Source organism: Pleurodeles waltl, chromosome 3_1 (assembly GCF_031143425.1).
Source record: "Pleurodeles waltl isolate 20211129_DDA chromosome 3_1, aPleWal1.hap1.20221129, whole genome shotgun sequence".
NCBI lineage: Eukaryota > Metazoa > Chordata > Amphibia > Caudata > Salamandridae > Pleurodeles > Pleurodeles waltl.
The window spans coordinates 1,923,012,360-1,923,025,374 of NC_090440.1; the positions used below are offsets into that span (position 1 = coordinate 1,923,012,360).

The 13,015-nt window shown below is 41.7% G+C and overlaps 1 protein-coding gene across 1 annotated transcript in view; it reads left to right on the forward strand.

Moving 5' to 3' along the window:
- The window catches only part of TMEM199 (transmembrane protein 199), a 60,829-nt gene extending 50,259 nt beyond the window's left edge, over positions 1 to 10,570 (forward strand). Inside the window, exon 6 of the mRNA XM_069226161.1 lies at positions 9,626 to 10,570. Coding sequence (XP_069082262.1) covers positions 9,626 to 9,721 — 96 coding nt within the window. The 3' untranslated portion in view covers positions 9,722 to 10,570. The remainder of the gene's footprint in view (positions 1 to 9,625) is intronic.
- Positions 10,571 to 13,015: the final 2,445 nt, after the last annotated feature.

The following is a 13,015-nucleotide window of genomic DNA, read 5'->3' on the forward strand; positions in this document are numbered from 1 at the left end:
GGTCCTGCTTAATGGACTACATCAAGAGAACCCTTAGCATAATAGCCAAATTGGTGTCCTGTTTCAAGGAGGTGGAATTGCTTTTGTTGAAGAGATGGAGGACATAAATGAGAATGGCAACAGCCAGAGGGCGCACAGAAGTAGAAAATAAGTCTGCCAGTGGACCAAGCAAGCTACAACTTTACAATCAGTAGTATGAGGCCAAGAACGTACTACACAGAACAGATACTGCCTCTACACATAAATTACATATCGGTATTCAATGGCAGGGATTTGTTTTTAAACATTTTATTGCATTTTATCAAACTAGACATGTTCGAATCGTTACAGTAATTGCAGCATGTATACCAGTTAGTAAAGAAACAAATACTTTCGAACCAAAGCCTCTATATATCGCACATGATCAAAAATCTCACCGTAGAAGGTAAGCACACACATTGGTGAAAGTATCACCATTATATTCAATGGTGATGATAAATTGTAACTATCGCCTTCAGGCAATCACCCTACGGGTGAATTAGCCACGCTTTAGAAATCACTGATTGACTGATTGAGGCAATCATCAGCCTCTGGTGATTAAAGACCTGGTACAAATCGAACGACTTGCATTTTCAGGAATGAAAGCCAAAGAAGGTCTGTGTAAAGTAAGGGTGATGGAACCTTTTAAGCAAACACTCTTTGACATTCACCGTGAGTTTGTACAGAACATGAATTCTGTTGTGTACTGGACCACAAAATCTAATGGATAATTCTATCCCATTAACTGCTTCTCCTGCAGCCCTTTAAAACACAGGCCTCCAAACACTAATCAAAAAAATGTTAATTACTGGAGTCTCTCATGCACATAGTTTAATTCTTGCAGATCATCAAGATAAGCTTGATTTTCATGATCCCTCCCTTCTGCGTCATGACTTATTCTGTATCTTTCATAGTAACTTTCACTCATAACATCGGATAGCCTAATATTACAATCAGCAATAACAAACTCGGAGGTAAATGCACAGAATTACATGTTCCTTTTAACGAAAAACCCTATCAAATACATAACACAGAATTGAGTAATCTCATAGAAATAAATACTCAGCCAGCAGACAACAAAATGCATGATGCACAGTTGGAGGTCCACAACAGCACACAGAATTGAAGATGGAGACCTCAACTGGAAATACCCCCGCTGAAACCTGGTGTAACAACACACGCCCGACCCACATATCTTCACTTCCATCCCAGTAAAGTTCACCCTCAGCATGTGTTGTAGGTAGGCTCAATTTGGTCTCTTAAAAGATTTTTGTGGTGTGTGCTGTCTGGTGTGAGCAGCGTTTCGATGTGGAATCTGGGAGACAAAATAATTATTTTAGTGGTGTCTCCTAGTACAAGATTGACAGGATTTAATATTAGTTCTACCATGGCCAATTATATCATTTTAAAAAATGGTTCTTTATAAAGTTTTGTATCAAGAATGACAGAATAATAAAGTGGTGCCAATAAAGTAGCTGAGTACATAACTGAACTCATAAGTGCCAGCATCAGAAGGCAGAGGCAAAGAGTAAGCCAGGCAGGCACTTGAAGCAGCGTGCATAATAGCGGTGGGGAGGAAACTCTCCTCCCCTCTATCCTCCACCCCACTCATCCAACACTAGGAGCAGAAAGTGGAAATGGTGGTGGTAGGGGAAGCGCACACGGACGGAGCTGTACCAGATAAGTAGCGTATGTGAGAATATAACATCCAGGTCAGAGATAAGAGGCACAGATACGAAGAGAGGGATTACTCATCTGATGGTTTTTGGAACTTGAGCAAGCGGGCATCCCATTCCATGGAAATGGGGTGTTTCTTGAGACCTCACTTCTCCTCCGTTCTCAGAGGAGTACTCTCAGCCCCAGACCAGGAAAGAGCGTTGCCAGGACCATTTATATCTTTATCAGTCTACATGTCTCAGGATTTCCCTGTATCCTTTGTAGGTCTGGGGCTTCCCCTAGTGCCTTAAGCGAATCCCTGATTTACCCTAATTTTCCTACACTAGCCCTAGCTCAATTGTAGTATGGTGTATGAGTGTAGGGAATTGTAAAAACTTCTTGGCCAGTAGTCCACTGTTAAGGCTTAGCATTTATCTTATACGCACAAAGACAAACATAAATAGAATAAAGTTAAATGCATTATCTACAATTTTCAGGTATTATTCTTGGCAAGTAATCAGTAGTGACGAGGATGTGTGCACTGACTGTAGATCAATGGTTGTGACTTGATGTGGGTGAAGTGGAATGAACTCATTCAGAACAATGTTTTGTTATGTGTTGAACATGCATAGTCCTGTGAACTGCTCAGTTTCCTGCAACTTGTGAGTTTAGAAGACTTTTCATAACTTAATTCTCCTCCCCTCTTAATAGTTCCCTGTTTGAATTGCGTTTTTAATGTTTTTTTCAGCTTAGCTTCTTTTAAAATGCATATATTCCCTGCATTATTTACATAATTATTATAACAATATACTTTTCATGTCAATACCCGAATCTGCTCCATTGTGATTTGGGTAACTATCCGTATCAGGGCATATTTGGATTTCCAGTTGTGATCAATCATGTTTTTCTGTTTGGGACTTACGAACTGTCTGAAAGGGGAGTGGAAGTACAGTTGTGAAGGTGGCAATTTCAGTGCACATTAATAGTGTTCGGCCTTGAAGAATGATTTGCTTACAAACAAGTCCTGTTTGTTAGTCATAAAATATCACTTTACTTAATAAACTGGTTTAAAACCTGTCCTCTTCATTGCAAGTTTTATAGAACATAATGCACTTGTAACAAGGGACATCGGATATCTGTCATCTTTGTGACAGCCTAACCTGACCTCCAAGCTCTAAATCGTGTCCTTACACCTACCCCATTGCACCTCCTGATGGCAATGTGCCTCGCCTTGTATAGACTCTTTCCTTTTTACTTTTCAGTGGAAAAGCCCACGTCCTACGTCATTGTGCTTGTTCCACTGGTGCAGATGCCGTTTCACCAGAACTCTATGGGTTCTCTTCTCAGTAGCTACTAATCGCCTGAGTACATTACTCACCCTGATACAGTCCTGAGTGTTCCTGCACACCTTACCCTTTTAGGAGTTGGTTGCTTCCACAGTTCTAAACTATGAATATTCCACATGCTTTGCAACAGGGACTCGAACTATGAGGGTCTAAAGCTGTGTAGCATGAGATATGTGCAAAGCGCAGTTGTTGTGATGGTGTATGCAAAACAAATCCTAAAAGCTCTTGAAATTCGTCATTTAGGGTACCTATGCAGCCTTAACTTCGTCTCCCTGCTGCACACTGATTAAGAACACACACGTTGATGACAGAGTATCACGTCATGATTGACATCATTGATTCTACTTAAGTATAGTCTAGCATTGGCTGGGCCCTACTACTACAATCTATACTCTGCAGCTCTAGTCTCAGATCCCCTGGACTTGGTTTTGAGTTATGCGCAGCTCGATGAGGTACAGGGCCTGGCCTTTAACACTGAAGACTCCTTCTTTAGGACCTCTCTGCGCTTGGACCATGGCCGTGTCTACAGGGCTGAGGCTGCAAGCACTGTGATGGCCCACCAGTCGCCCCTGGCCCCTGCAACTCTTCTGTTACCTCCCTCCCCATCCTCTTTTTTTTCACCAAGCATGATGGGGGTTAGAAATCCCTATCATAAGCATGGACTGGTTCGAGAGCACTGAGCTCCAGGTTCAGGACTGCCCAGGCTACCATTAATAACAGGTTTTAACAGTTTGCGAACTGCAACTGATTTCCATTTTCAGTTGTTTAAAATAGTTTTGTCTTTTCTTCGGGATTGAAGTCGTTTGGCACCCCACTGCTTTGTGCTTTCACCTACTGGGGCAATTTAAAAAGGTTTTGCCGTATGTGGTATGTGCAAGTTGACATGCTGCTAATGGCAGACAGAAAAAATAAATCTCATTCACAGTCATCAAGATTTGGTTGGTTTCTTGGACAAACAATTAAAAGAAAGTTCTCTGAGCCAAGTCTCATAAAACCTTTGCAGACCTAACAGTACATATACATGAACAATTATGCTTTCCTAGCCTGACTTTATTTTTGTTAAAAACAGATATTAAGAAAAAAAGTGCAGAATTGTTTTAGCAAGCCAAAAATGGACCTGTCCTCTCACAGTAACTCTCTTCATACCACGTTTGTGATATATCTTTCTGCTTGTTTTTTTTATTGAAGATGAAACAAAAACATTAACATGGGGATGTTTTATGCACACACAAAATGATGGTCTTTATCTTTCAACCCTTTGACTACTTGGCAGCAAATGTGCTGTGAACATCCAAAACTAGAAATGCAAATCCTTGTCAATTTGGGGGCTAGGTCTTTACACTGGCTAAAGGTTATTAGTGAAAAAGAACTGGCGTTTTAATTCTATAGTCACAACATAGCTACCAGAACTACAAGAGATCTAGTGCTTAAATTTCAAATGTATGTCTTACAGAGTTGGTGATGCTAAGACCACGTTTGGTTTGCTGATAGCTTCCATTTAATGAATATGCATAGAATTTGGCAGTGACTGGTGCAATTTAAACTTTCATGCAGTTTGATCAAGATTTGTAATGTCCAATTGCAACTTTGTGCCAGTCCAGAAAGCATCCCTGTGCATAAAATAAAACATGTTATGGTGAATCCTCTGTTTAGTTGTCAGCTAATGTAGCATCCAATTAGTCTCTAAAACTAGATCCTGATTCGACAAATAAAAAAAAAAAGAAGAAACAGCTGTCTTTTGGGTGTGCAGTAATTTCCTTAGTATTTTTTTTCTGAGATACCAAGATACACCACATTCCAGTCGTACAGGAGATTGAATTGATGGTTCTCTAAATGAGGGGGGCTGTAGGGGTGTTGAGGGAGATAGAGGAAGGCCCAGAACCTTTTGGGTGAGACTTGTAGATTATTGCCTGGAACAAGGAATTCCTTCTCGCTACGATTCAGTTTGAAGTTGTCAGGCATCCAAATTTAAATAGTGGACAATTAATTCCTCAGCCAGTCTATGCTGCTCAAAGATGCAAGATTGAATTGTAACAGCAGTTTGTTATCCTTGATAAGCCATAGAACCCAAAACAATGATTCAACACACCTAGAAACTGCACTGAGGTTTAATGTAGCATGGCAGGGAGTGCAGGTCTCTGGCATACCTCGCTTCAAATAGGCTAGGCTGCTTAATAGAATGGGGTTAGTCGGAAAAACCTCTCTCTGATCCATCAGGAAGGACTTGAGCCAGTCTGAGGCTGCAGCTGCCAGCACTACGCTCAGTAAGTCATGTAAGGTGAAGTAATCTACTATGTCAAAAGTAGCCAACTGGTTGAAGAGCATCAGGCTAGCAACCCTTATCTTTGATAGATCTCAACTCATTCCATGGGGCAGCCAGAACCGCCTCAGCGCGATCTCTTTCATGACTAAAAGCCCTCATGTGACAAGGCAAGGGTATAGTTAGTGTCAGTAGCCATTTTGCAAGGTAATGTTTCATGATTTTCGAGACAACTGACAGTGAGGTGATGGCCCGTAGTTTTTCAGATCACTTGGGTCAAGGTTGTGTCTTATCAAAATAAGTGTTAACTGCCCATTTCCTACACTAGTCTGATGTGGTTTCTTTTGTGAATGAGGAATTGATGAAATGACACACCATCTGCAAGATGCGTGGAGCACGAGTTTGAAGTATGGGGATCAATAAGGGACTAACAGGGGTCCTTATTTCATGGTCATGAGAATTCCCCTCATATCCTGCTGCTGTATCTCCTAAAAGAGTGGTAAAGGCACCCAAAAATGGAACCCTTGTTGATACAGTCGATATGGTCAGGCAGTCAAGACAGTAAGTCTTTGTAAATGGTGGTGAAGTTGTTTGGGAAAAAATAGAAAAGCCAGTTGTCATGAGCTTGGGCATGGAATGCTTGGGATGGAACATTCTCAGGGAAGAAGGAATTTTCCAAGATGAGTTTCCTGACAACTGAGAGACTGTGAGAAATGAACGATGGGAGAAGATTTTTTTTCTTCTAGAAATCATAGAAGTTTTATATTGCCTCAGTTGTGCTATAAACACCCCCTGAGATTGCTAGAAGTCTAGCTTCCATTTATATTTTTCCTGCCTCATATGAAGTCTTATGACTTTAAATAAACAGTCGATTAGCATAGTTCTCATCCAGTGATGAGGAAGATGCTTCCAGGTGGTAGCTGCAGTCAAGGCGTTTAATTTGTTCTTGAAATAATAGAGCATCTTGAAGGCATTGACCTTGGACTCATGGATGATCGGATTGTTAACAATTCCTGTCAAATCCCTAGAGTTATCGGACTTGTGCAGCCATCTTTGTTCCACTTTGAACCCGTAGCTAGATTTATGGCAAAGACCAACACCAGCTCCTGGTTAGGTGAAGAAAACCAGAGCGTGGTCACTGCAGGCGATTGAAGCCACTGAGACACTGGTGGTCTTAGTGTGGTCCAAGTGGATAATTTTGATAATGACGGGTGGTATAGTAGAATGTCAGTTAGGGGGTATTTGAAATTCGCTACCTAGAGGCTTATGCATTCTTTAAAAAGAAATTCTCTGCTGCCACCCCTCTTCCCTTTACTATCCTGCTGCAGAATCTTTGAAAGCCTAGGTACTGCAATTTCAAGATTGGGATTGAAGTTATTGCCTACCTAGAATTCGGTGATTAGGAGCTTTGATTCTCTCATTTAGTTGTGTGATTTCCCATTGCTATTTTGGCAAGGATTTGACATTGAGGATTCTGCACTTAAGTTCATTTCTATGGGGTTGTACTGCTGGGTACTTGGCTTCTCTATTTGAATTTCTAGCCTCTTCCCTCAAGTCATTTAGCATTGGCCTCTCTTACTGCTTGCTCCACATGGTCAGCCTTCTCTGCAGCGGCAGCCGCCGCATAACTCAAGGGGAGGGCTGGGGGGAACGACAGAGATGAGGTGAAAATAAAAATGAAAAAAAAGAATAAAATGCACTTACCCCACCTCTGTCCCTGCCACCTCGCTCCTCTTGTGGTGTCCCAACATTCACTGCTGCTCTCCAGCAGTCTTGGCTCAGACTACCGCTTGGACACAGCCCTGGGGTCTGTGCAATTTCTCCAGCCCAGCTGTTAAACACAGCCAGACTGGAGAAACCTAAGTGCGCACATGTATTTGGCCAGCCTCAGATGGCTGACCAAACACACATGCACATTTAGGTGCACTCTCCCCTTCTCCCACTGCCTGTGGCCTAGCCCCGCCCATTCCTGCACTGCTGGCTGTGCCAGAAGCAGAAAAATGAAACAATAGTAAACTATGTTTTATTTTTCTGCTTCTGGCTCAGCCAGTAGGGCGATGCTCCTTCACCATAGCAAAGGAGCTGCCCCTGCTTCTCGGGGAGTTGTTGTCCTTGTAGATACCAGGTGACTTGGTGTGGCTAGGAAGTACTTGTACCTGAGAAACCTTGCTTCGTGCTAGAGAAAGGAAGTCTAAGTAGTAAAGTAGTAGTAGTAAAGGGATAACTGGAGGGCCTGTCTAGCAGCATTGCCCCAGACGGTCGTAAACAGCTTGCATTTGGTGTGCCTGCATCACATGGTTACTCCACAATAGGCGTTCAGTGGCCTGCACAGTACAGGATAATGATACAGGAGGAAGATGACAGAACTCCTCCCAAGCTTGAGCGACCCTTGCAGAATGAAATAGAGGACTGTGCGCCTCGAGTGAATGAGATCCCAGGTCAACTGGCAGGTCTGTGTTGCTCTGCTTTGAACCATGAGGAAACAATGCCAAAGAATGTAGCACTCTTAGGTCTATTAATGAATTTATTAATGCAATTCTCAGATATCAAATAAAAGCACACTAAAATATGAACATGAGCATTTAACTTGAAAGCAGTAAAACACATGTAAAGGCCAAATTACTCACAGCCGTTAAACAATGACAGACAGGAAAAAAGTGCAATGTATTAACAGTGGATATATGCAGTGAATATAGATAGTTGCACAGCTAAACTAAATAATTAAGAATAAAAATGCATCACCATGGCCGTCGAATCCATCATCATACTTGCCTTGCCAGCATCAAACTGGGGAACCCTGAACGGCTGAGACAGGAGAACATCCCCAATGGGATATTACTGGTCAGTGTGTCCACTCCCAAAACAGTTTTCCCCGCTTTATATACCTTAAATTAAATCAAGAGGAAGATTCTAGTAGTCGACCCCTCCCTTCAATTAATGACTTCAAATGCTGGTTGTACTTGGTCTGTGTCAAACATGCAAAAGAACTGACCAGGCCCCAGTGTGCATTCCTGAGATAGAGCGGTACCTTTCTCTGCTGAAAACATTCTCACCCTAGTACACTCTTATCACCTCCGCATCTCCCACAATATGTTCCCTGCTCTGGTGTGAAGAGCGAAAACACGTACAAATAGCATTACAAGGTCTCCTCTGAAAAGGCGTCAGAGGTGAGGGAAAAATAACTGAAGTGACAGAACATGACAAAGTGTGAGCAAAAGAATGCACATTATAAACCTGAAACAAATTGGGCTCTGGCCATCACAGGAAAAAACAAATCCTTGTTTCTTCATAAGGAGAGGAAGGCCCAAGCATGACACGTACGTGCACACATTCTGTCAGGAAATGGAACAGGTCATCCCATTTACCAGTACATAAAATGACAGTCTCAAATAGAGGTTGAGTGGCAGAGGGAAAGAGTGAGTCACACCCCTTCCCCCATTAGAAATGGCTATATTTAACAACACAAAAGCAAAACTCACTTTTTTTTTTTTTAAACCAAATAGTGCAGGATGGCATTAATGCATCCACCTTTTAAAATCTAATCCAAACTCTAAACTGGTACTTGTATGTACCACGCATAGAACCATGCTGTATCCTTAGTTGGTATTGGTATGTACTGCTATTTATTTCTGCTATAAAAATACTTTTTAGATTGCTTATAACTGTTACCAGTGTGACAAATATGCAGTAACCTTGTATAGCTTACCGTAACTTTGGGAGGGGGTGTTGTATCACTGATAGGTTGAAGTGAAAATAAAAATGGCACCAATAACTATGGATGGAAGCTATCACAAATAATTGTTATTAGTATATGGAAAATGAATAATTAAAATCCTGTGATATGTGGTGGCGTGCAGAAGGCGATATGGAGGGATGTTTTGACCCTTTTGCAGCATTTTTTGTGGTTGTATTTAACCACTTGTTTTGCTGCAGAGGTTTTGATACTAAGGGCCTGATTTAGATATTAATGGAGGGTTTTCTGCGTCACAACGGTGACTGCAGTCCCATCTGCCAAAATCTAAATCCCATTGGATATAATGGAATTTATATTTCAGCAGACCGAACATTGTCCCTGTTGTGACGGAGTAACCCTCCGCCAATATCTAAATCAGGTCCCAAGTCAATTCAGAACAAAAGTGTAAGAGTATTAGATAAGAGAGAGTAAGGCAGTTTTGAGTGAATGCCTTTGAGCTGTCTTTACTATAGCATATAGTGCACAACAAGTAGCCGTTTATAGTCTCTGTTTTTCTTGTCTGTCTGCTTGTGTTGCATGCTCAAGTGTAGTTAATGTGTCTAGGAAAATTGGATTTTTTTTTCCTCACATCTGGTCTTTTTCCCTCCTCAGCGGGTGCTTTTGGCAGTAATTGCAGCTTCGATCGTTGGTTTGGCAGAGTTATATGTGCTGGTGCGCACCATGGAAGGGGAACTTGGTGAATCATAGTGTGGGAAAGATGCCACACCAGAAATGCAGAAACACTGGGGTGGGTGCGTTTATTTGCCCAGCTGGACTTTGGCCATTGTTTTGCTCTGGATTTGGGTTACAGCAATATTGCTGGGCAATGATTGGCAGCCTTCAGTCCTATCTCCTGTCCACTTCTGAACCTTGGCGTTGTCTTCATCACGGAGTCCCCGATGTACTTCTGTCCTCGGCCTCTTTACACTCTGCCAATCTAATAATTATCTACGTTGTCATCTATGGAGAGGAGCACTTCATGAAATGCTCGTAAACTGGTGGACATAGCGGACAAGCTTGGACCAAAAATTAAGTCTTGTTAAAATGTTGTGTGAGATGAAATGGTGTACTAATATATTTTTTGTTACTCTAGAATGTATTCCAATTTTTTGGTTGTCATAATTCACAATTTTGTTTTGTAAGTTATTTTAATATCTGGTATGAGACACTTGATAGCATGTGTGTTACTTGCCAAACACCAGTTGATGATTAGACAGAGCTTCAGTGAAGAACACAGCTTCTCAACAATGCACAGTGTCTTAGTTTTTAGATTTCAATTTCATAGTCTTTCGTGTTGCCCTCTGAGTGTCACCGACATGTTTGTTCAGTTTTTCTGTCTTTGTTGCCACAAGGTCTATTAACGACTATTCCAGGAATTCTGAAAGATAAAGCACCGCATCCCCTTTAGGTTTTTAAAATCTCACCACCTTTGGGCTTTTACTCTTAGGACATGGGGTTAAAACCTTGCACCATTTAGGATTCTGTCTTTGAACTTTCTATTTATCGATAAGGTCTCCAGAAATAAACATTACTCAAGATGAGACAAAAGTGACAAAATGATGGTGTTAATTTATAGTTTGTATTTGTCGTTGTGTGTGGCTCGAAGCCAGGGATTAACCAAGGTTGGATATAGAGGACCTAGCAGTGACAGATTAGGCTGTGCCATATGGCAACTGCTTGGACTACAATAACCCTGTGCATGGGATCATAATGTGTGGTAGGTCTTCCCAAATGAAACTGCCACATGATATTCCATTTTACACACCGGTTTTGCTTTATATATTCATCAAAGTATTTACCAGCATTTACATTTGCAAAAAGCCTGGGACTAAGAACAAATTGCAGAGGGCATGTGGTTTAGTATCTTACACAAACACCTGAACTTCTCGATTCTAAACGTGATGCAACACTCAGCATGGGGCTGTATGAGTTTACTTCAGCATGGTCATTATTAGTCATGGAATTCCAGACACACTGATAATACGTGCGCTAATTCACAGTTGAAATGTACACACTCCAGTTGGTGTACTGGTAATTTATCCTCTCTCCCTTTCTGTTGAGAGGGTGTGCTCTAAACTTAAAATGTTTTGCAAGTGCACACAAAATGATAGGATTACTTTGAATTTGGGTGTGTATTGCTCTCTAATCTCGCAAAATCAAAACTGAAATAATCTCTAAATCAGACTTGTCTAACACAGGCCAGGAGGGACTGTTCCATACAGTGAATCTAAATGAAACTCCTTAAGGTATTGGTGCTCCTGAAAATCTGCTTTGCTGGACCTGTGGCAAACACTGTTGCGGTAAGTGGATTTACAGGTTGATGTCAAATTATGTTGTTCAAACGAAATATTGTGAAATTAAATTGTCTATGGTACAGTGAAGAAACTATTGCTCTGCTAATGTATGAAGGGCAGCATTCTTGACAGGCAACTGGATTCTATCTCTACAGTGATGATCTGTGGTATACATTCAACTAAAATGCTTGCCCTCAATTGCCTCCTAACATTTGGTCATTCTAACCTCCATAGGAGTCCTTATCGCCTTGCACTTGTTCCTTCATCTAGATCATTTGTTTGCACATGTGATACTTTGTCAGCCCTTTTATAGTCGGGTCTCAAGTCTGCGAGATTTCTGGAACTTGTACTGGTGATAGATTTTGATGTACTTCACCTCTCCTCTGAGCCGTCTGGATGTGCTGTCACAGGTGCTTTTGGATTTGGCTGAAGAACACGGTTTCTTCGTACAGGCACCTTACTCTAAGTGTGCAAGGCATGCACCATATTAAGGATGCAGACACATTTGACAGTGGTGTAATCAGAATGACTTGGTAGGTGCCTTTCCACCTCGACTTCATGTAAGATTTTCCCACGTTTCTTCACCAAGGTCCAGCCGCCTGGACGAAGGTCATGGCACTGCTGCTTATGTGGAGTGACAGCTCCAACCTGGTTAGAAACAAAATGTACCACATCATATAATCTTTTGAAGTAATCAAGTATCAGGTCATCTATGAAGTTTACAAGAAGTCTCATAGCACGACCCATGAGGATTTTATGGGGTGATAATCCTGTTCTCCTGTCGGGTGCTTCGAAGACTCATCAAATCCAGTGCTAAAGCTTGTGGCCATTTCAACAAAGTGGTTGCACAGACTTTGGCCTATCGAGACTTTAGTGTCCCGTTCAACTGTTCCACTATCCCGAAGCCTCAGGATGATAGCTACGGTGTAGGCTCTGTTCCACTTGGAGAGCTACACGCAGCATTTTAGGGACCTCATTATTGAAATGGCTCCCTCTGTCTGACACCAGAGAAACTGGAATCCAAGCCACAGAATGAGTTCATGCAAATGCAGTTTAGCTACAGTGAGGCTATCATTCTTCTGCATTAGGTAGTATTCAGCCATCAGGAGGAAATGTACGCTATAACCAGGATATACCTCAGCCCATTGCAAGCAGGCATTTTGATAAAATCCAACTTAATCCTGTTAAAGGTCATCCTGATTTTCCCGTGGCCACGTGTAAAAGGGGTTCTCCTTCCCACATTCATCTGCTGACATGTGATGCACCTATGGCACTATTCTTCTGCTAAGGCTCTGAATCGAAGATTAAACCAATTCTGCCTAAACAGTCTAATCATTGCATCCCTTCTAATGTGTGTGGGACCCTGGAAATGCTGTGTCACAGGAAACTTTCTGACAACCCTGGTCTTCCGTCAGCCGGAATCCAAATGTCATTTACATTTTAACCCATTCTACTCTAATCCTACCTTGATATTCTGCCTTGGAAACCTATTCCTTTAGTCTTTTGATTTCTTCTCAAGTATCAGCCACTGACAACATCGAAAAAGGCAGTGTCCTCATCAAATTAATTTGTATATGCTCCTTAAATGTGCCTGCCACAAGTGCACAGTATTGTGCAACTTCATCTGCATATTGTTTTCCAACAGTAGCCTAGTCATTGCCACTTTTGTGAGCAGCACATTTAACTACTGCAATCCCTTGTCGTAACT